At 41.7% G+C, this 25,198-nt stretch overlaps 1 protein-coding gene across 1 annotated transcript; it reads right to left on the bottom strand.

The window, feature by feature from the left end:
* Positions 1-2,807: 2,807 nt before the first annotated feature.
* On the bottom strand, positions 2,808-24,503 carry slc25a24 (solute carrier family 25 member 24). Its single transcript, XM_086115548.1, has 10 exons — positions 24,072-24,503; positions 18,144-18,270; positions 17,948-18,035; positions 13,973-14,084; positions 8,284-8,442; positions 8,043-8,195; positions 7,355-7,462; positions 5,529-5,696; positions 5,288-5,438; positions 2,808-5,198 (listed from the first exon to the last, which is right to left on the bottom strand). Exons 1-10 carry the CDS (start codon positions 24,249-24,251, stop codon positions 5,017-5,019), a joined length of 1,428 nt encoding a protein of 475 aa, XP_085971674.1. The 5' UTR covers positions 24,252-24,503; the 3' UTR covers positions 2,808-5,016.
* Between the last annotated feature and the right edge of the window lie 695 nt (positions 24,504-25,198).

The raw sequence follows: 25,198 nt of genomic DNA, 5'->3' as shown, positions 1-25,198 counted from the left end.
TTGGAGTTTGACACAATTGCTTGAACATAGGGTACATTTAAAATGTAATCAAATCAAAATGAACAAAATAAAATGGAAAAAAATATATAGAACAAAATCACAGAGCTTGAAGTTTTCGAGGAGCACATTTTCCAGGTCAGAGGTAATTGGTATCGGACAGGTCCAACGCTGTTTCTGTGGTCCACGGAGAAGAAAAGGGGCCTTCCTTGCATATTTCGACAACGTTGAATGCATAAAATTCTCTGAAATGTGCGAATGAGATTAAAGATTGAGGGGAATTAAGGAGTCCAACCCAATCCATGCATTGTTGTCTGGCCATATGTTTTTTGTTTTGGTTTTTTTTTTCTTCTTAAATCATGCCCTGGTAGTATACAACTTTTGCACAATACAGTCACTGTTACATCTTCGTAGGCTGGTTAAGACAAGTTGGGAGCAGTGACATCAATGAGGTAAATGACATTATGTAAGATGGAATCTAGAGTAATCACTACTTAGAGCTTTTGTGCTCCAGTGCGCCGTGTGAAAAAGGGGATATGTGTAACATGGTAAGTTCATAATCACATGCAATGTGTGCGTTCTCTAGTGACAATATGTAAGTAGGATCCAGTCGAAGAACGATTATCAGTTCTTCAGTTCTCCCACACATATCGGTCAGTTTGGAATGTTGTGCACATGAACAGAATGGAGCGTCATGTGAGTTTTTATGGTTTTGAGTTAATCACCCCCAAAAAATAATCAAATGCAATTTAAGCGGAGATTTAAGGTTTCACTAAAATAGAATGCTCCCCGGTTTGGGTTTACAGACTTTTTATATAGAATACATTATTGAGACAAAATATTTAAAAACTAACACAGTAAAAGTAAATATGGCCTTCATTTTTAATACCCTGATGATAGTCCCACAGGCACGATTTGGTGATACTCTGCTCCCTGCTGGTACACTGCCACGTTTCGGCGTATTTTTTTTTTCAAGCATATTAATTTTACTTTTAAATTGCTTCGCAATAAAGAGTTGTGTCTGTGGACTTCCTGCCCCCGACTCCAAGTGTGACTTTACACAACCAAATAAATCTCGAAGCCTCCGCATCCAAGTTTCCCTACCCGTGACATGGCAGCTTGGCTGGCTGAAGATCTGCCATTTTTAATACGTCAGACAAGACTACCTGGAAACACTGGTCGGTCAAAGGAAAAATCGAAATCTAAAAATCTACTCTTTTGGAATTACAGTTTAACGTTAGCTCATTGGATTTTTCAGGGCAATCGATGCTTTAACAGTTTTATGTGGGCTTCGCGCTTACTTTTTTAAATGTAATTTTCTTAAGACACTGTGTTCGGCAAAGCTCCGCCTCTCGTGGTCATGCTTGCAGACAAGACCGACAACCCCTTTTTCATCAAAGCATGTCACAGTTCAATTCCAAATTGTAGATAAAAATGCACCAATACAGTATACGTCCTTTTAATTTTACTACAATTTTGTCTACACTTCAAATGTGTTGACCCTTCAAATCCATATTCGTGTACAGCAGTTGTTGCGATTGCTCTCGGACTGCAAGGGAAGCTCGGCTTCCCCTAAAATGTCAAAAAGTGATCAAATATATGAATGTAAATTTTATTGTGTGTACATGTCATTGACTAAATATGCGTTACAACGTGCTCAACTTTTGTTCCGAATCAGCTTCTTCTTACTGGTTACGACGCCACTCCCTTCTCATTCATTCCCGCAGCTTTGCTGACTGTACTTTAAACGGTGGACGCTGAGCGTCCGCAGAGCGTCTCCTGCCCGGACGCCAAGCGTCTCGAGAGTTTTCAGGGTAGGTTGTCCCAATGCGTTGAACGGAGACGAGTCATTGGATACAAGCTGATTTTGTCCCGCCCACGGACGCTCGGCGTCTCTGGAACTGGATGGCAGTAGGAGGGTACCGGACGCCAAGGCTTTTCTGCATCAGATTGGATGATCTGTCTGAGCCTGTGTGCTAGTTTGATTGACATTGAAATGAGCCAATCACCGACCTTTTCGTGTAGGCATCTGTGTGGGCAATTTTTCAATGCGCATTGAGCTGGAGACTTCTCCTAATCATTTTAGCGACACTCTTTGTTGTAAACAACTAGCGTGTGGAAATCTTAAAAACTCGAAGAAAGGGACTGCAATTACTTCCACCCAGTTACCAAATGACCGTGAACTCTCTGACAAGCATATGAAAACATTTCATTCACACATTTGCAGTTGGTGGTGAATTATGTAGATAGAAGTCACTACAAGTGACAAATTAATATTTTATTTCTGGTGGGTTTTATTGTAGTTCCTGTAGTTGTAGGACACTAATTAAGTCCCAGGAAAAGACGCCTTGTTGGTATGACAGGGTCACAGTTCATTTTCTTGAAAAGGAACGGAGAGTAGAATTCACGTATAAATAAACGTACACATTTTACGATGTTGGCCAAAATTGAGCTTCCCCTCTTTGACAGACCAGCATCCGCCACTGGTGTACAGTATCAAGACAAAATGATAAGTGTCGCCACCGTCCAAATATTTTTGGATCCACTGTGTAGGTCTGTCTTGTCGGGTGTAATAATACATTGCAAAATACAACTGCAGGAATGGATACATTGTTAAATTAATAACTGTTGTCATTAAAACTGACATTACTATCTTTGAAAAAGGCAATTCAGTTGGCTTTTAATCTCCTGTATCCCATTAAATGTCACCTTAAGTATATAGATCTGGCTTACCTTACAAAGCTCACAATTTCTTTCTAAAGGTTGATACACGCCATCTTTGTCTTGAGTTAATACATTCAACGACCACATCCGTACTTAAATGTCTTTATTAACGTAAACACAAACATCTATCAAATGAAGGAGGAAAAGGCAAAAAAATGTGTGTCCGCCCCCATTGAAGGCACATGATCTCTCAATGATTTTAGGAGGAGTCCTCAATGATGACAACACAGTCGACACTCGGGGTCACCAACATTGTGCCCGCGGGCACCAGGTAGCCCGTGAGGACCACACCAATAGCCCACCAGTGCTAGGATTGTGGTTTGCTAGTAGAAATTATGATTTAAAAATGCAAACACTGGCAGTATTGTGAGACATCTTTAAAATTATCATAGCCTGAAAATTAAAATCATTGAGTATGAAAAAAAACACATTCTATATTATCAGGACACATGAGGTAGCTCTCACTCTCAAAAAGGTTGGTGACCCCTGGTCTACACTTTGAAAAGAGGCTCAACTCTGACTAGGGTAAGTTAGGCTCAAAAATGATATTTTGAACTGTATTTTGGGACACAAGCATGTGCGTGAAGAGGGAGTTTTTAACATTGAAAGAGGAAAATTGTCTGGGGGGGAGTGACATCAGGTCAGAGGAGCTTTGATGTAACAAGGTGCTTTTTTTGGTTAGAAAATACAAAAACAAACAACTTTTTGGGAGAGGTGACAAAATCGGTCCCTCGTCTATTGATGTGTATGCAAACAATCAAACAATGAAAAAGGAAATCGACTTTCCCAAGTGTCTTTGTAAACAACGTATTGAATTATTACATCTCAATTTAAAGCTGACTAGAACTGTGCCATGAGACTGTGGGTAAGTTGTAAACAGAATATAAATCACAACACAGAATTCTAGAAATGTTTGCCAATATGAAGAGATATCCTGAAAATGGGAAGTCATTCACAATCACAAAGTTTTTGTTTTTCCAATCTGTGCAAAAAGTGCCTTAAAAACATTGAATATATGAAAAGAGGTGGAAATAGTTTTTAGAATGAAAGTGAACTGCATTAACCCTATATTTGTTTCAGTAGCCACAGAGGGAGAGTACTTCCGTTTCAATCAAGTAATTCCAAGGTCCAACTGCATTATTTAATTTACTCTTGAAATTAAATCTATAATTAGATTGTCAATGCACCAATGATGATTTTGGCAACTTTTGCTTCATTGAGAAGCCTCCATTTGTTCAATCAGGCATTCGGATTGCTTTGCTAAACAATACTTTAGTGTTGGCTAAATAATTTCATCCGCTGCGTTTGACAAACAATCATTCAATTAGAAAGTTGCATAAATTCATTTAGCTGTACTGACTCTATTCATTTTCGATTACAAGTACTGAATTTGCGAAATGATTAATGTATTCTTCTTGGCCCTTCTGTGACATAGGTAACGACAATTTGCATGAATCCCCCAAGCTCCAATATACCGATTCCCAAGGGTTCATGGCACACATGCGATCCTAGTCGTTATGATGTTTTTGCGAGTATCAATAAAGTGAAAATACCGTAAATGAATTTGGTGGACAGAGAATCAATGCAGTGAGATTAAGCACACCTGCCTCGTAATTCTGAAGGGCTGAAACCTGAGCTCCGGCCTTCCAGTTTGGAGTTTGCTTGGAACCCATTTGACAAACTTGTATGTTAACATTTTTGAGGATGTTAAATTGGCCACAGGCACGAATGTGGGTGTGAATAAGATCCAGCTCATCCGCGAGCCCAATCAGGACAAATGGTTAAGAAAATAGATGGATGGATCGGAATCACTGTCTCTTTGTTGCTGCCGTTGGGCTTTAGTGAAGAAAAAAACATTAGCGAATCAACTCTGAATTCAGTTGTTATCCTAAAATGTAGCATTGTTACTGTCAGTTGCACCACAGGTGTCAAACTCGAGGTCCGGGGCCAGATCCAGCCCGCCGCATCATTTTATGTGGCCTGCGAAAGCAAGTGAGCTGTGTCAACTTGCATAATGCTTGCTAAATCTCTACCGGAATCTGAAATTGTCATGTGGGATAAATAACGTAGAGATTGGCAATAATTTTGTTACCCTGTTTCCACTCACTTGAACAATTACTATTATAGTTGACTCATTTGACACCCCTTAAAGCAAGGATGCTAGGGTTAAAGTGCCATTTTAAAATGTTGGACACCTCACCTCTGGTTGGCACAGTCAATATTTGCATTTTATAGTTTCCCGATTTGTTTGCGGACAGACATGAAAATGACAGCAGACTACAGCACATGTTTTGCTTACTTCTGTATACCCAAGCCTGACCGCATATATTCATACACCACATAGCTGATGCTGACAGCTGGCAGCACCTTCATGAAATTAGGCAAGATGCCACGGTAGAGTCCAAAGAATCCTTCTTTCTCTAGAATCTTTTTCACCATCTGTTTCATGTGCAACTGTTCTGCACCCTCGAGAGAAGCTGAGAGGAGAAGCGACAAACAGTATTGTAGTTACCGGGGAAGTACAACCAAGACAATTGTCACCCGTATTTCATGCTTATTCTTGTACCTTGTGCCTGCATCCTGGTACGGACCAAGGCCAAGGGGTAACTGGCCAGCTGGCCACAAGTACTGGAGATGGTTCCACAGCCCAGCAGCACCAGCAAACCTGGGTTGGCCGTGTCTTTGGCATAGCGGGACAACCACACATTCTTCAAACTCTAGTGACGATTAGAAAAGAATGAGTGATCATTGTGAAGACCTGTATCGCAGTATTTGAAACAAAAACAAAGTCTGCTGTGGTGGCTCACCTCATAAATGGCCAAATCTATCCCAGCATATGGAATGATGCCCAGAATATTAGGAACATAGCCCTTGTAGAATGCCTTAACTCCTTCCCTTTTCAGGATTTTTTTGGCACAGTCAAACATTCCAGCGTATTGCCCGGTCTTCCTGAGGGTTAGCCTAGTCTTCATCACCTAAATTGACAAAGGATTTAGTTATCATCCACACGTCAATTATCTGTATCGCTTTCTCTTGTGACTATGTGGACATCCGGTTCAACAAAAACAGGATACGGCAGCAAAGTGGAAACTGTGGAATATAATACAGCAGCACCCAAAGACAAGGCACAGCAACAAGTTGCGCTCAATTTAGCATACGCTGGATGTGTTTCTTTTTGCCTTTTTTTCCCACTCTGTTTGCTCAAAAGTTACAATGACAGCAATTTTAGACCACCATTGGTTTATATCACAACCGTAGATGCTGCCATTGTTTTTCAACTGAAATATTTACAGAATCTTTTCTGTCTCGCAGCAGCATATGCACCTACTGTTGATTGTTCTGAAAAAGAGATAAATGTGGGAGGAAGAGAGTCCGCTTTTTACGAAAATGCACTTCTTGCTTGGCTCTCGACGAAGGCGGACGCTTTTGCTTTCTGCGCTGTCCCCCACCCTTCCCTGCTCGCCACTCAGTCCTTGTGCTGTCTTTTGTCTGACTTTTCCTAGCCTCCTGTCGTATTTTCATCCTAAAAACAAATATGGAATTGGTTGGCTGGTCTCTCGATGCCATCGACAACATCTTCTCGATGAGAAGAGCAGGCAGTGGGGAGCCTACTTGCCCCTCGGGGACTTTTGCTGCTGGGTACACCCTAGATCCTTGGAGAAAGCGGAGAATGGTGTGCCTGTCAACACTGTCCGTTGAGGATTTGGACGACATCTACATTTTCGGCCTTCCGATAACAGGTATGCTGCTGTTTGGGGTGAGCAGTTTCCTGATCTATCGAAAATTCAACCGACGGGAGCGGCTCTATTGGACGAGGCTGTCGGTCTAAGGATGGCATAACGCGGATGTCCAACACTCAGACTCAGACTGTGCTCAACCACAAACTGTTGCGGGTTTGGAGCGTCACAGCAGGATGGACAACAACTTGGAGAAAACTGGAATCCGTGTTCAATTACTGACTGAAATCACGGATTTGGCTGATCGACGCCACTAAAGAGACATAAGCCACGGACTCAAGGCTGTCTTAAATTCTTGGGCAGCCTGCTACCAAAACAACATCTGCTATCTCGACCTTCCCCTGATGAAAATATGCACGGAAGCTAGTCCCCCACCATCACTCCCTCCCTCATACATTCCCTTGATTCACCGTCTTCATTGTTTATGTCTTGCGACCTGTTGTAACTGTCATATGCTTGTGCAGGAGTTTTTTTTGCCTCACTCAAATTATCCTCAAAATGAGGGTAGTTCGAGCGTGGGTTTTTTTCTCCCTCTCTCCCTCCCCTGTGGTTTCTTTCTGACCTTCGGGTTGAGTGAACGCTGGCGCGTTTTGGCTGCCGCTGCTCAACCCGTATTGTTTTGTGTTTTTTGTTATTGTAAAGTGTCCTAGGGTGTCTTGAAAGGCGCTTATAAATAAAATGTATTATTATTATTATTATTATTATTGTTACTTTGTGACACCATTATAGCAGTCAGTGCATGCCTCTCAAATCCGGTTTCAAATTCATACACCAAAAAAATAATACCGAAGGTAAACCACTAACAATGGCCTGTGTACTGAAATATGCAGACACATACAGCAATTGGTACTATGAGAATATTGCAGACAAACTGGTACGTGTGTTTAAGAGCGCACCTCCATGGGGTAGATGGCCGTTTGTGCCGTTGCTCCAGCAAGCGATCCTGCAATGAACCTCTCATGTGTCTTGATCTTCCCTGGTTCGCTGGACAGCATCTTCTTATACTATGGAAATAAATTGTATTCTTTTGTATTGTATTGTGAGACAGAGTATAAGACACGGAGAGGAAACTTCAACAAAATAAAAAGAAAGCAAGTTTAAAAATGGATGGGCAAACAAAAACAAAGACAAAAAAATAAAAATAAACAACCGACTCATTCATCACAGAACAAGGAAAACATTCGTCCCGTAAATTCTTGGAAACAATTCTGCTTTTTGTCCAAGAGACAGGCGCCCAAGTTTGATGATTGAAATACTATTCCTCCTCTATGTCCCCACCCACCCGCCTCTTCATCATTAATACAGTGGTACCTCTACTTTTGCTAGGACTGTACTACCATCCCCATGTGTGCACATACAAGAAAAGCACAACATTCAAAATAAAGCACCGCATGTTTTATGTTTTACTTTGACTTCATGGTTAATGTGAGGGCAGGACATAGACTGTTGGTGGACTGAATGTGGACCCCGGGTGGTACTTTGCCCAGGTCTGCCCTAAGCCTAACTTGCTTTGCACAACATTCATTCCTCTTACAAATGCTCAATCACAATTGAAAAAAAAATCTTGATTCATGAATAGATTACCTTCTCGTAGGCCATGAATTTAATGGCAGTTTCTGGGGCGATCTTTAGTACATTAATACCGTTTCCTCGCCATAAAGACTTCAAGCCTCCTTCTTTCAACATTTGCTTGAAACCGCTAACCAGGTTAATTTTGTTGCTCTTGGAAGCATGGACCTGTAAATTAAGAGCCATTGTGACTAATCTTGGCGGTGAAAAAGCTACCTTGAAAAAAAAAGTTTCAATAAAACACGTGAAGACAGACCTGCATGAAGACTTTCATTCTGTCCAGGGGAGCAGTACCTGTACGGGACACTGCCCCTGCCATGGCCCCCGCAGACAGCTGCTTCCACCACATACCTGTGGTTTTCTCCTCTTCTGTAAACTCATCTGGGATGGTGAGGCTGTCGCCGATGTCCAGCACCTGGACACAATGCATTCGTGTATATAATCTAATATCAAAACAAAACATAAAATTTCTCAGCACATGTGATAGAAGAAACTTAGACGGTACATTTAAATTGACATACTGTATTTGCTACCCTTTCCAACACCTTCAACACATGGGTAAAAATGGACAGAATACTGTGGCTATAAAAATGTATTCAGTACCACTAAAAACTGAAATTATCTTTGTGAAAGTTAAATAAATATTATAAGCAAGAAAGAAAAAAAAACATAAAATACTCTGCAGTGGAGCATACAAGCCCCAAAAGGAACATTATCACCATGACAGGAGTGGACCTGACGACTGCCGGTTCACAACATTTCAGTGAGTTCATGAACCGGACCATGGCGGGGATCACTGCCCTACTACAGTATTTTCATGACCATTGGCCGCACTTAAAAGTCTTACATTTTCTCCAAAAAATTCCAAATAATGCAGCATCCCTAATCTATACATCGAGTTCCAAAAGTTGTGATTGTTGCTGTGTGACTTCAATGAGCGCTCCACTTGACTGTCTGATGATATGAGGACAGGCTGCTGATGTAGCGGAGTTTCTGTGGAAACAAGGCGCGGTGCCCAAGTTGGAAGACCACCCTGAGCAATAGATTCACGGTCACAGAACAGCCAGGAGAAGCGTCTCTTACAGTCACCAGTCGACTGAGGGCAAAAATGCTTGCAGAAGAAATGAAAAGCGAAAGTTTTCAAGGTCTGTTTTGTTGATTTCGTTTTATGAAACAGCGCCAACTATCCATCCGTGCAAGGACTACCGTGGCGCAGCGTGTTCGATGGAGAGCTGGCCCAGCTGTTCATTTCAGATTCAGATGAGAACTTTGATGGATTTGTGGTTGAGGATTGATTAAAAAATAATGTGAGTAAACATACGCTAGCATGCATGCGTGCTACCACGCATGTATTGTTTAAGCTAGTGTATGTTTTACCATGCCTGCGTCCAATAATGCAGTGCATGTTATGTATGTGTTCAATACAGAAATATCACCCGTAACTGACATTGGACCTCTTAATGCGGTGCGCCATATGGTCGTGAAAATACGGTATGCCCCCTTCATCCTACGCACACCTAGACGCACATACTGCCCCAACCTCACTACTGCGCGCTGACAAAAACTACTACTTCAAATGAAAGTACCAAGATATAGTTACGATTACAAAATGATTTTAACAACTATGAACACTTTGAATATCACAATAAAGCCAAAGCAAAGCCGTTTTTTGTGTGTCATGTTACCAGACCTCAAAGTGCATTCTGTGCTTACTGTTCTCCACCCCAGGGAAAGCTGTGTGGGTTGGTGCAGTGTCAGTGCTAGCATGGATGGTGCCATGTATTGTATGTGTACAAAATTAACGTCCTACTAAAAGTGAAAACTGTGTTTTCCTATCAAAACACTGAGATCTGTCAGAATAATGAATGAATAGCCATTTGCAGTACAACTCCAGTGCTTCATGTTAAAATTTGGTTTAATCTAACATTTAGCCTCGACCAGAAAATTCCAGGAGATGTACATAATGCAATCCAAAGCACAAATGACCTGTTTAGACAGGCCAAGCAGACAGAGAAAATAGGGTTGGCATGAATTTTAGTGTCAGAACAGGACAAACGTCTTGTAGCATGGCTAATAATGACATCACTTTTCTGTGTACACAAATTCAAACAGCAACTGTTTCCATTGTTTTGTCTCATCTGCGAGTTAACTGCTTATTGTAAGATAGTAATGTGCAGTCAACTGTGATGTTTGATGAGGCTGGGACAAACTGGCAGCACTACTTTTCCTCATGTAACAAATATAACCCTACGACTACATTGTTTTTTTTCTGCTTCTTCTTCTTTTGGGCTCCCTGATCAATCCACCTAATTCCTACGTTCCATGAGCCTTCACATGAAATAGGTGTTTGGCGTCCGGTGTAGCGAAACCAACGTTTCATATACTGTACAGCAGGGGTCCCCAACCTTTTTTGCCCCACGGACCGGTTTATGTCAGACAATATTCTCATTTAAGGTGTGGCGGAAATAATACAACAAAATAATATGCTATGAGCTGCATGAAAACTGGGGCGTTTTCGAAATATAATAACAATAAACACCGTGACACTCTGATCGCGATGGTAATGTTTAATGCATTCAAAATACGATACAAAGTGCATGAAAATGACGACTCACCACAGCCCCAAACTTGATTTTCTGCAACCAGACGGTCCCATCTCGTGGTAATAGGAGACAATGACACCTCAAGTGTGTGTTTTATGTCCAGTCTACTTCGGAATTTTGTTTTAGTCGCCGTTGCTGCAGAAAACCCCCACCTCACACAGGTAGCATGTCGGAAATAGCAACAGTGCTATTGTGGCGATCTCAGAATATTCAGCCATAACTTTAATCCAGTTGTCTCGAACGTTCTTTTAGGGCCGCCGTCATTTGAGATCTCCAGCATTTTTTTTTACAAATTTTTTTTGTCTTTTTTTTTTTTGGCGTAATCGGTCACGTGACGCAGAAGCGTGGTTTGACACATGTCAAGCGTGACACAGACAGATGTAACGGAGAATCCAGTAATTTTTCTAAATAAAACATCTTTCGTATTCCGAAATAAATAAAACTAATAATTAAGAATTAAGGCAAGTTCTTTCTGTGCGGCCCGGAATCAAATGCCCTGCGGACCAGTACCGGTCCGCGGACCGGCGGTTGGGCACCGCTGCTGTACAGTATATGGAAACTGTTTGTGTGAGTCCACTTTCTAAGACAGTTGCAGATTTTGATGATGTGGGAACGCCAGTTGTTGCAGCTAATAAGCGAAACCATTTAAATCCTGCTTAAAATAAAGTTTTCTGAATCTGAATCTTCTTGTTAATGTGGCTAACATAAATAAGGCCTGCAACAAGGTACACTTACGTTTACCAGGAACTAAGTTCCGAACTCTTTAGACTGAAAAGCTAGGTCACATATCAGTCATACATTTGGTTGTTTTGTTAAAAGAAATTAGACATCATCTTATTTAGCTTTAAGGAGATGTAGGAGCCAGCCAAACCGACAATACTTCCCACTGCATGGTATCTACATGACCGGGACACTTAATGTAAACAAGCATCACATTTATGCAAGCCTCTCTACTTCTGTCAAGTTCAACTGCCCACTGCAAATATTACAACGATCTGCCACAATATTTTGAATTGTAGGTACATAACGTCCTTGCCATAATTGCTCCTTACAGTATACAGTACTGACAAAAACACTTACTGTCCATGAAATCCAAAATCAGAGGGTGACAAGTACAGGTACTGCTGTGCCCCCCCCACCCCACATAATAACAATACCTGATGTTCTTGTGGCATTCACAGCGAAATCTTCTCCGGTGACATGTCACAATGCAAGCACATTAGCACAAGGTTCAATGCCAGTGTTGCACTGTGCTCTTTTTCCACAAAATGAAACTATATCACTGGTTAGTACAACAGTCAACAAGTTCCCAAGCGGTGCAAGACATTTTTCAATGCAATGGGGGCGAATGATCGCTTAGAAAAGCGGGTGAAAAGAATGGTTGAATAAAACGCTTGAATAAAACGCTGGAATAAAAATGTGAAATGAAACCCACTGTAACGAATAGCACTGTAACAATTTACCTGAAGTCGATTCCAGAATTTGCGCGCATACTCGTTGCTCCATGAGTGCCTTCAGGAATAAAGTTTGTTTTATTTTGATGTGCTATAGATTTTCAGCAAACCTGCAGGTGAGGTGCTCTCCAACACCCAACATCCATCCATTTTCTGATCCACTTATGCTCACAAGGGTCACGGGGTGTGCTGGAGCCTATCCCAGCTGTCTTCGGGCAGTAGGGGGGTAGACTGCTTGCCAGCCAATCGGATTGCAGGGCACACGTACAACCTTTCGGTCTCACACTCACACGTACGGAAAATGTTGAGTGTTCCATTAACCTACCATACATGTTTTTGGAATGTGGGAGCAAACTAGAGTACCCGGAGAAAACCCACGCAAGCACGAGGAGAACATGCAAACTCCATACAGGAAGGCCGGAACCAGAATCGAACCCAGCACCTCTGCACTGTGAGGCCGATGTACTCACCAGTAGCCCACCGGGCGGCCGACACCTAACATGTCATTGCAATTACTTTTTAGAGTTGTGCCGTTGATATATCAGCCCAATGTGGGGCCCACCTTCCAGCACTGCTTGACACAGCACCTATTTGCCGTTTCAATTTAAAATCACTGTACAGTTTAAGACCTAGATTCAAGACTGTTGCTTTTAGATTAGGCACCAGGAAGGCCCAAGTCAGCAGGATGGGATGTACAAAGGCCACTGGGAACAATCACCAGACCTTAAGTTTTCTTTTCATTGAAAGTCAAGAATTTCAGTGCCATCTACCACATGTTGTTGGGAGAGGGCACCAGATACAGACTACTGTTGGGGTGTTCACACGGCACACATTTGCTCCGGTGCTGCACCGATGTATTTTGTTGCGATATATCCTACACCAGAGAAAATTTTCACATGTTCACACGTAACCCCGGTGCAGCCCCACTTGCGTTCACACGGCAGTTTCTGCAGCGGTGCAAAACGATAGAAAACAAAGAGCTGTCGTGTTGGTTCTTTTTAAAACATACTCAACTCAAGCAACTGCTGTACAGGCACGTCCTTCTCCTTCTCGGTCTCCGTGCCTTCTGCTCGAGAGGCGTTCAATGACCGCCCCCGAAAACGTTAATCAACGATGACTTCAATGACACTCAGAAAAGCAAACATAAATAAAGTGCCAAACAGAAAATCAAGAGAGGAAATCACAAAATAAATTCTATGGGGGGGTTGTGAACACACAACAGAGGAACAAACTACACAAATTAAAAACTACATTTTAGAGCAGGGATGTCAAACTCATTTTTTGTCGCGGGTCACTTCGGAGTTTCGGCTTCCCTCGGAGGGCCGGTGCAAAATTTCAACGTTACTTATAACCCATGACAATTTGACAGATTCCAGCAATAATCATGAAAGTTGGCACACATCATTTGCTCCCGCGGGCCACACAAAATGACGTGGTGGAGGCGGATCTGGCCCCCAGGACTTGACTTTGACACATGTGCTTTAGAGCCAATACGCAATACTCCCAGCACACACCGACAATGGTAGCACGACTGCCACCTGCTGTAGTACATGTGCCATTATACTTAATCACCCGTCCCCCGATTTGAGAAGTGCTGCCGAAACCCCTGATGTAACTATTTTGAAATAATGGTTAATAATGCATTTCCATCATGATCAAGACATATTTGAGCATGTCCTCCATTCATTTTGTAACGTATTGCTGCAACGCTGCTGTTTGAAAATAATGTAGTCACAGTGCTTAGTTTTCTGTATAATCCCTTACCATTTTCTTGGGAAAAAAATCTGATCATACTCTGGTTAGAAGAAAAATCCAACATCAAACGATGACAGCGGGTAGATATTCTTGACAAGCTGCAATTGTGATTGGAGGCTGATTTCCCACATACCGTCGTATGTTTCCAATATCGGACAATCTCCTCAAGGTTGGTGGCGGTGGTCAACATGAAATGCTCCCTCCATTCATTCCAGTCCACAGTCATGGTGCCATCTCCATCCATACTGTGCAAAGCGATTGAGACAGAAGCGATTGGGACTTAAATACGGAGCTTAACATTTGCATTTAAAAAGAAATTTGATAAATTGTAAAATGAATTTTGTATTGTGTGTACAAAGAGACAAATATATGTTGTGGTTTATATATATATATATATATATACTGTATATATTAGAGCTGTCAAACAATTAAAATATTTAATCTAATTAAAAATGCAACTGTCATAATTAACTCAAATTCACTAAAAATTCATCGTGATTACTCACGCATTTTTTATTGTTTCTGAATTTCCTTTATTTTTTTGTCCTATTTTTCCCCATTTTAATGCTCTCGTCAACATGGAATCATGAATCAGTTTTCTATATGCAAAATGCAAATATTTACTGAAATAATAATTTCGATTTTCAATTATACATGAACATTTTTCACTTGGAGCAGTTATTCACACATAATCTCTCACACAATATTACTGTCCATCAACAACAGTGAAAAAAAATATTTTGTCACAGCTGCTTTAACAGCTCTTTTTATGGAATCAAAACAGAGCAATATAACATTATAAAGTGCACATCTAAGGTAAACTAGTACTTGGCCTATAGTGGATTTAAGCCATCGTTTTTCTCAAGTTTGCTTTGAACACAGCAGTCAGGCTATGTTGATTGTGTTGGTCCTTCTTGCGCTGAAGTCTCTCTACGGTTTTGTGTAGACATCATTTCGGATGACTACACTTGGTTCGATGACAACACTGGAGACGTTTTATTTTCGCTAGGTCGCTACCACTGTACCGCTGAACTTTCGTTGTCATGTCACCGCCTCAGCGCACTGTCACTGTCAGACGAACACAGAGAAGCTCCACCCGCTCTATTTATATGAACACGGAACACTGTAACCTTCCACACAAAATAGTTCCAAACAAGTAACAATCGTGGCAGTGGCATACATTGTATACCTGTATGATACAGGTAACTTTGGTCTTGTCAGTGGAGCAATCTGGCAACTTTTTAAAAGTAAACTTTCCATTCATTAACTCTTTAAGTATCCGTTTTCGGTGCCTCACGCTGCCGAGGCTGGCAAAACAAACGTGCGTGGACCTATGCAGCGCACTTGTTGTTTTGTTTCTGGTTTATTTATAGAGCAACGTAACATCTGCTGTGACGTGTGCCGCGTTAATCTCGCGAGAAAAAATTTAATCCCGTTAAAATTCATTTAAATTAATGCCAATAAAACGCGCTAAACTGACAGCTCTAATATATATATACTGTATATATATATATATATATATGTGTGTGTGTGTGTGTGTGGGATGGACGCAGTCATGGACAAAAGTTTTGAGAATGACATGGATTGGTTTTCACAAAGTTTGCTGCTTCAATGCTTTTACAGTTTTTTTGTATGATGAACTGAAATATAATTACAAGCATTTCAAAATGTCAAAGGATTTTATAGACCATTACATCAAGTTTATGCAAAGAGTCAATATCTGCACCGCTAACCCTTAATTTTCAAGACCTCTGGATGGCATGCTGTCAATTAATTTCTGGGCCACATCCTGACTGATGGCAGCTCTTTCTTGCATAATCAGTGTTTGGAGTTTGTCAGAATTTGTGACTTTCTGTTTGTTCACCCGCCTCTTGAGGATTGATCACAAGTTCTCAATGGGATGCAGGTCCGATGAGTTTCCTGTGCCTTAACTAAAAATGTTGATGTTTTGTTCAGTGAGCCACATTAATAATTAATGATCACTTTTGCCTTGTGGCAAGGTGTTCACGTTGGAAAAATATATTGTTTGTCACCACATGGTTCTTGGATGGTGGGGAGAAGTTGCTCTTGGAGGACGTTTTGGTACCATTCTGTGTTCATGGCTGTCAACCCAGTCGCTGTGCTCAAATGCAACGCCACACCTAAATGGTCTCGGGATGCTTTATCACAGTCGTCAGCAGTGCAATCCTTGTACCTTTTGCTGAATACCAGTCTGTCCCTCATGGTTTTCCTGGAGAGTAGTGGCTTTGCTGTCATTCTTGACAACCAGCTATCCTCCATAAGTCTTTGCCCGACTGTGCATGTAAATGCACTCACACCTGCCTGCTGCCATTCTTTACTCAGTTCTGCACCGTGGCGCTCCGATCCCGCAGCAGAATCAACTTTCGGAGAAGGACCCAGATGTTTTGGACTTTCTTGAGCTACCTGAGGCCTTCTTCACAGTATTTGAACCTCTCTTCTTGAAGTTCAATTAAGCTAATTTTCATGGCAAAGATGGACTTTGCAATTTATTGAAATCCATCTGGTCACTCTTCAAAACATTCTGGAGGACAGTATGTGCAAATTGGCATAATTGAAAAATAGGTGGTAGACTTTTTGAAAATTAATACATGTCATTCTTATTTGACACTCCTTGAACTTAAGCTTCATGAAAATTGGTTGTGAAATAAGTAAGTTGTGACTTTATTTTCACTGCGCTTGCATTGCCTTTTTTGGCTGGCATCAACACCTGTCACGATAGTTGCAGCGCTTGTGCTTTTGTAACAAGGCAAACTGCTTGCTGATCACTGAAGTGATAGGAAGTGTTTCACTAGGGTTTCTTTTTAAGATCCTATTGTTTGTTTTCAAATTTTTAAATGACCTCGCACTACCATACCTCTCTGAGCTCATCCGCCCCTACACACCTGCTCGGTGTCTCAGGTCTGCGGGCCAGACATTATTAGAAGTACCAAGAACTAAGCGGAGGCTCAGAGGGGACCAAGCCTTTTCCGTTGCTGGTCCCTCTCTTTGGAATGACCTCCCACTGAACATTCGGCAAGCCCCCTCACTGCCCATCTTTAAAACTCGTCTGAAAATTCACTTGTATTCTTTTGCATTTGACTCAGCATGACTCTGACTTGATCTTAGTTTTACTGTTTGATGCTTTCTACAGTCTTTGTTACTGATTTGTTGCTTTACTGTTGTACATATGATAGTTGCTCCATGTACAGCACTTTGCATACAGTGATGGTTGTTTTAAAGTGCTCTATAAATACAGCTGAGTTGAGGTTTGCCTTGGCATTAGCATCTAGCTTCATTTCGCTACCGTTCAAGGCAGGGGAAATCCTCTGATCACCGCAGAGTTTCTCTGCGTGCCTGGGGCCTGCGCAGGACAATCAAGTTTGGTCAGTTTGTAGTATTCTCAACATTCAGTCTTGTATTTCTTTTTCTGAATGGCTTTATTTACACTTTACCACACACGTGTTACTGAAAGCACTGTATTCAATGTATTTATTTATTTTTTGCACTTCACTGTATGTCTTGAAAATAAGTTGTACAACCTCATATTTTAATTGGGACCTTTTCCTGCCACTGGATATTTGTGTTGTATTGTATGTATGTTTGTCTGTCTGTATTTGTTTATTAGTTAATGTTTTTGTGTTCTATTACAAAAGTACTGTATGTATTTTATGAACAAATGGAATAAAGATAATAAAAATGTACCATTAATTTCATGCAATTTAAGGGAAAATGCTATATTTAGAGATATAAGAGACCCAAAAATATTTTTTTCAAACATTATATTTACAGTTGACCCCGGCGTTTCGCGGCGAATAAGGCTGGCGCGGGAATAGTGAAAATCTGCATGTAATTGCATTTAACCGACGGCAATTTAAATGCATGGGGGATATAAGTATTTTGAACCAAACTGAGTAGAGTCACCACAAAATCGAGATACGAACTGAACCGTGGATTTTGTGAGTGTTTCACATGTAATCTGAGTATATGCAATTCCATTTTTTCTCTTTTACACTTCCCAGATGCTATTTGAATTCTGCCACTTGAGAGAGGGTTTGTCTCATTTGAACCATGCAGTGTTGATTAATCGGGAGCATTTAAAAAAAAATACCTCTGAAGGATCTTCTCTGCTTCCTTCTTGCCGATATCCAGCCCAAGGTCTGCGAGAGACTGCTTGATCTCCATGAAGTCTATTTGACCTGTTTAAAAAAAAAAAAAAAAAAAAAAAAAAAGTAACACCTGCGGCCAAATCATGGCATTTTTACTGACCCATGATAATCCTTGTAGGCAGAAAATTTTCAATTTACCATCATTGTTTTTGTCTAAGCTCTTGAAGGTCAGTTGCAACTTCTTTTCGTGTTCTTTCAGGTACTTGGAGAATTCGTTGAAAGTGAGCCCTTCATCTTGGTCCTGGTCTCCGGACGAAATTATTTTCTTAAAGGAACAGAAAATATTATTGGTACAAGGCAGTATTTATCAATTAAATTTTACTGTCTACAAACATTGTGATACCGCTTTGACATTTGGAAAATTCCCTTCAATACCTTTAAGGATGTACTTCCATCATAATCCAAATTTTCCATAGTTTCGTGCATAACCAAAATGAAAAATCAGAGATTCGACCTCCCAAAAGGACCCTCTGCCCGCCCACCTCCGAATAGACTTTACCAGGGAGTCTGAGGAGTGTGATTCCTCTGTAATTAAATTAGAAACACCCTCCGGTGGTCCCCCTTCTTGAAAAGAGGGACCACCAACCCGGTCAGCCAATCTAGAGGCGCTCTCCCCGATGTTTTAAATTTCATTACACTTCCCAGCTCTGCAAAATAATTATATCGAAAACTCGATGATCCCAAAAAAATGGCTCTGGGAGCAAAGAAAGAGTTGATCTCTGGTTAAGTTGAAGCTCAAAGGAAACTTGTGATCAAAACATGCGTCATTATGAAACAAAAAGCCTTGGGAAAAAGAAACAAGGCCCCTCCCCCATAAAGTTGAGCAAAGACAGTTTGTGTCTGTGCCCACAGATTCCCAAAGTCTTAAAAAGAGCACTAACATTCTACTGTATGAATTAATGCAGTGGTGGCCAACCCGCGGCTCTTTGGCTGGTTCAATGCAGCTCTTGGGCTCTCACACGACAAGCGTCGAAAACGCCTCAGCAGCGGCGATGCCATTCAAACAATGCGCCAACTTCACAGAACGTACTCCGTCAGCCGAGCATCAATCCCGTTACTTGATTGACATAGAGAACAACCAATCAGATGACTGCATCACCGCTCACGCGCAAACAACGGCGCTAAGCTAGTCATCATATCATCACTACTCTTGCTACACTACACTACAAGCGTCGAAAACGCCTCAGCAGCGGCGATGCCATTCAAACAATGCGCCAACTTCACAGAACGTACTCCGTCAGCCGAGCATCAATCCCGTTACTTGATTGACGTAGAGGGCAACCAATCAGATGACTGCATCACCGCTCATGCGCAAACAACGGCGCTAAGTGCGAAGCTAGTCACCGAATTACCTCTGATTTTAAGGCAGGGGTGCCCAATACGTCGATCAGAATCGACTGGGAGCCAGTGAACTGGTCCCAAGTCGACCGCAAGGGGTGGGAGGAAGAAATGCGTGGGGGAAAAAAAAAAGTGTTTGTTTGTATCTTGAGCTTTCATCCATTTTCGGCCCGTTCCGACTGTTGCTCATCGTGGTGTGCGTGCATATGTGCGCGAGTGCACTGGTGGGCACCCGCGTGAGTGCGAGCGCGCATGTGGGTGTATGTGTGTGTGTGTGCCAGTGTTGTGGTCCTCGAGCCGGTCCTTGGCCTCGAGGACCGAAAGGTCGGTCCTTGGTCCGTGGCCTTGGCCTCGGGTTGCCGGTTGTTGAACACAACGCGGGATTAGAGGCTCTAATCCCTCGTCCACAGGTATAAAGTGGGACCGAAGACCATAAAAATCATGAAGAAATCAAAAACATTCCATCCAGGGAAACCCATATTGATGGATTTATCTGACGCTTTAAGAGGGGCGGGGCCACCACTGTAAGGTGACTGTTAGCGCAACGTATAAAGAGCGGCATCACAGTTAGTTTCAATCACGGTTCGTTCCGTTCGCGATCGGCAGTTTCAATCGCGTGTAAAGTCTTTCTGTAACAGTGGTGTCTTTTATTTAGTTATTTTTGCACAGTTGTCACGTTTGTGCGGTGGCACTAGAATGTTTGTTTTAACCAAGTAATTTGCGTTACAGCTGGAGTCAATAATGCCGGCACTTTACTTCCGGGTTTGGCCGTTGGGATTTGGAGTCCTTTTGCTCAATTCCAGTTATGTTTGCTGAATGCTTTCTCATGTTTGGAATAATGAATATTGATAATACATAGTTTAAAATTATGATTGATTTAATTATTTATTATTATTGTGAAGTTTAAGGTATTAAATTAATTAATGTAGTATGAGTGGTAGTGGTAAAAATAGGAGTACTCAGAGAATGTTTAGAGATCAGCCATCTCGTTACCTCTGCGTCCCGCGTCCTAGACGCATAATTTTCCCACGGGACGCACAGTTTCAAATAATGTGCGTTTTTGGGACGCAAGGAAATTTCTCAGTCAAAACAAACAAACAAACAAATAAAACTATGGCAAGCCTGAGGATTTTACTGTAACAATCGTTACCGGTCACGTGTCGTTTCGGTGGCGTCATTTTAACGGTACCGAAAAATTGTTTAACCATAAAAGTCACCGCACACGAGTTGACTGTGTGATCAACGCGATTTCACTGTGCCTGTTTGTGTGTTTGTGGTGTGGTGTGGTGTGTGAGTGTGTTTCTTCTCATTTACTTTCGTTTTGTTTTGTTTTCAGTGTTGGGGGGGACGCAACAGATGTGTCCCCCCCATGTGCGCATGCGGGTTGCTATTTTAGTCCGCAAACTGAGGAATCGCGCGGATGAAAGTTTGAGATGGCGGCGAAAAAAACTCACAAAGGTCTACTAATTACGACATTTAAGAAATAGGAATGCCAGTCTGATTTTTCGTATGAATCGTCCAAAGGGCGTATCACTAAACTCACCTGGGATGAATGCACAGAAAACAAGAGTGAGATACGACGAGAGGCACGATTACGAGGCAAGTTGGTCATTAGATTTGTAGGCTAATCGTTCTGAAAAATATTATGAAACAGTATTGGTTATTCTATAATTTACTGGTTGTAGCATGGTAACTTTATGAATAAAACATTCGTCACAAGGTGTCGTAATGCTAATGTTAACTGTTGGTAGAACTAATGATGACGTGTGTTAAATTCTTTAGTCAAATTGATCGTAGATTACACATGCATCGTCTTGGGAAGAGGATGTCAAGCCACATCAATACTTACCTGTATTAATGATTACCAGTCAATTAATCTTTGCAGTGTGAGATTGGAAAAAATACTCTGATGATGCCACACGAGTACACCAGTTTTTGATCCGTTTATTTTTTGGAATAAACCTGGAGTACACAGCTGCTGATTTAATGTTCATTGTTAATGCATAGTTTTCAAACATTTACCCTTGAAACATTATACTTTTGAGTTTCAGAATTCTTGATTATGAATATCAGTCAAAATAGAAAAATGGGTTCCCATGATGAACGTTTACGGAACCCAACATTAGTTACCGTGGTTTCCCATTGGGTAATCCGACGGAACCGAAAAATGGTTACCATGAATTTCCGAAATCCTCAGGCCTGCTACAGAATTATTTAAATTTTTGCAGCATTTGTTTATAATTGTATGTATATGTTGTTGTTTGTGTTATTATCATATGCAATTGAATAAGTAGACCGTTTCAGAATTCGAAATTTGGGACTCTCTCAATGCATAATGGGACTCGTACTTTTCTGATCAGCGAGTCCCTGGGACTCGCTGCCGGTAAACTGTAAAATTATCACTGAGAGATTACCGCTTTTTCTGCAGTCAGTGATTGACTTCTATGCAAAGTCATTTCTCAATTTGTCTTCCGTGCCATGTCATGCCTGTTGAGTGTTGATTTACTTCATATTAAGAAACTACTGCACTAAAACATTAATTCATAAATGTACAGTATATCATATGCTTTTTTTTTTCTCAGTATAAATAACACGTACCCTGACTGTTCTACTCTTTGAATAAAAACACTTCATTCAAGCGTTAGGTAGGGGCTGACATGTGCAAGGGGTTATGATGGTGGGGTGTTGCAAATCATGAAGACCTGCCAAGTGGTATGATAGCATTGTTTTATACATGTCCACGGCTAGGCCTCAGGTTCAAAATCAGTCCTTGGTCCTTGGCCTTGGCCTCGGAGGCAAGTCCTTTGTCCTTGGCCTTGGCCTCGGAAAATTTCTCAAGTCCTTGGCCTTGGCCTTGCCTTGCCTCGGAAAATTTTCCAAGTCCTTGGCCTTGGCCTTGGCCTTGGCCTTGGCTTGCCGGTCCTTGGACACAACACTAGTGTGTGCGTGTGTGTGTATGCTTGCATGTGCGCGATCGGGTCGTTCGTGAGAAGTTGGTCGCTTCAAAAGTGTGTGTGTGTGTGTGTGTGTGTGTGTGTGTGTGTGTGTGTGTGTGTGTGTGTGTGTGTGTGTGTGTGTGCGCATGTGTGTGTGTGTGTGCGTATGTGTGTTTGTGCACGCGCGTGCCCGAGGAAGGGTATGATGTGGCTCTTTGCAGTAACTCAGTAAAAAAATTGGCTCTTCGTCTCTGACTGGTTGGCCACCCCTGCATTGGTGTAAAGACAACACAATGAAACAACTACAAGACTACTTTTAGTTTGAGAATTGAAATATCCCTTTCATTTAATGCATTTTCTGGACTATAAACCACTACTTTCTTCCAACATGGCTTTTGATGTGATGTGGTTTATTTAGCTATTTTTACTGACGAGCTTCCGGCCGTCAATAGATATATCAAAGTTTCATCACATCAGACCAATTAAATGACCGAACATATCATAGCCGACCAATTAAACTGTTTGGCGACAGAGTCTCACCATCACTGGTAAGTGACAACAGGCGCTAACAGCTAGCCACCAAAGACGGCATTTCTGGCCCAGGAGCGACATCCCCTGTTGTTCCTAAGCACGAAACAAATGGCTTACCAAAGGCTGCACTTCCATAGTCTTATGTGCACTGCTGCCTGATGAAGCTTGAATTGGCATTGTGTAACAACAAGAGTGACGGAGATTCTGGGATGCCACGGTGTAACCAGCTGCGTTCGGCATTGTTGGCAGTCCTTGGTCACCAACAAGACTCCTGCTGGTCACAAGCTATCACCAGGTCCGAGCATTTCTCTGAATATGCCAAATTCAAAATACATTAATGGTACGCTATGGAATACTCTAAATTAGGGGTGCCACTTCAGGTCCAGCCTGTGTCAGATGTCTCCCTCCTCCAACATACCCAATTCAAATGATCAGTTAATCAGCAAGCATTGCAGAAGCCTGATAATGATCCTGATCACTTGAATCAGGTGTGTTGGAGGTAGGGAGACATCTAGAACAGGCCTGATAGGGCATCTCGAGGACCAGACTTGGGCACTCCTGCTCTATATTGTCTAAGAAAATGAGAGAGTGAATGGTGGTTTGTCTGTGCCCTGCTATCAGGGATGGTACAACATCAGGGAAAGGTGGGACTATATCCCTGTCAGAAATCTGTGTAGCCCAAGTTAAGTCCCTTCTGCATTTTATTTGATATTCTAAAATATATTTATAAATTACTTCCTCAGCCCCCCGCCCCCAACCCCTGCCTGCTCTTGGTTGGCCACCAAGGAGTTGAGGAGCTGAGCTCACTAGTCTTCATGGTATAAGATAAGTCGGCTACTTACTATTTTTCAGCTGGTTGTTTTATATTTACATCATCGAAGTACTTGTGACACAATTATTTACAATCTTTCTGACTTAACCACAGCGGCTGAGTAGGTTAGTTAGAGACTACGGCGCATTCGACCTACGTACACAACTCCGTCGTAAACCTAATACCTCCTGTATGGTTATAACTGTTAAACTCAAGTTTTAGTAACTTCACGAGGATATTTACACCCTGCGCAAGGAAACTTGAACTAAGGGGGATATTGAGTTTCTCCCCAACTACACAAAGAATCCAGGACTACGATACAGGACTTGACTGGACGCAAATTTAGGCCAGTATCAAAATAAAATACCTGGATCATTTTTGCGTCTGTAGACAATGAGTACTGTATTGTGCAACCTAGGTAGAAGCATTTATGACAGGTTATCCAGTTACCTGAGCCGCTCCTTTCCCGGCACGGATGCCCATTGCAGACAGGCCTGCTTTCAATTCCGAAACATCCACTTTTCCATCCTTGTTCGTGTCGAGTTTGGCAAACAGCTCCTCGTAGGTTTTGGACGCATCCGCTGCGCAGTGGCAGTCCGTAAAAAACATTTTTCTAACTATGTGATACATTATTTGCTCGAAGAAACAACTGCAACAATTTCCGACTGCTGTGGTCGCCGCTTCTGGTTTCAGTTCCGTGGAAGTTCTGATGTATTTCCGCAATGTCGCCCGTCGTAATAAAAACAGCCTACGTCAACTGGGAGATGTTTGCATTAAGTAGTGAATAAAGTCGTTGTTTTTGTTATTCTTTTCAGGAAGAGGCGTGGGTGTGTGAAAGAGATAGCGAGAAGACTTGAATACGAACACTCGACTGACTTTGCCTTTAAGACCTCCTCTTTTCAGTGCGCGTACATGCACAAGAGGCAGGCAGACACACCCTTCAGCGATAACACTGCGGCCTTCCATACTACTGGGTGGGTTGTATTTGGAAAGCTGCTATTTGAAAACATTAGATGTGTGAAGGCTGAAGCCATTGCACTTAATAATTGCCATTTGAAATTCAAAACATTCACGTCATTCAATGTACCCCCAAAACATTTTAACAGATTCAAAAAAATCACACATACGCACGCAAATATTCCACATTCTTTCCTAATAATGACACATTGAACATAGCAGATTCACATCGTTCACATTTTGTTCTATTGACCTCATCTAATTCACCTGAGGAGCGACTTTCAACCTGCCAAAAATTCCCATTGACCAAAAATTAAACATTTTCACCATTAAAATCCACACCCCCCAAAAAAAAAAAAATTCAAAAAAACGATTCATTCCAAATGACACATTCAACATTCATACCACCCCTTTTTGAAATTCAAACATACAGCTTATTCAGTTGGTCCCCGGACCAATTTTCAATATGCCAAAATGGGAAGTTTTCACCATTCAAAATCCCACGAAATATTCCTCATCCATTCGCAGTGAGGTGTTCAACATAGATTCACACCATTGCCTTTAAAATTCAAAACATTCAACTCATTCAATTCACATATCTATTCCCAATGATACATTCA

This window comes from Hippocampus guttulatus, chromosome 7 (assembly GCF_054856545.1).
Source record: "Hippocampus guttulatus isolate MCC_2025c chromosome 7, RoL_Hgut_1.0, whole genome shotgun sequence".
In the NCBI taxonomy this organism is placed as follows: domain Eukaryota; kingdom Metazoa; phylum Chordata; class Actinopteri; order Syngnathiformes; family Syngnathidae; genus Hippocampus; species Hippocampus guttulatus.
Note: the sequence above shows the minus strand (reverse complement) of the source record. Positions and strands in the feature narration are given on the sequence as shown.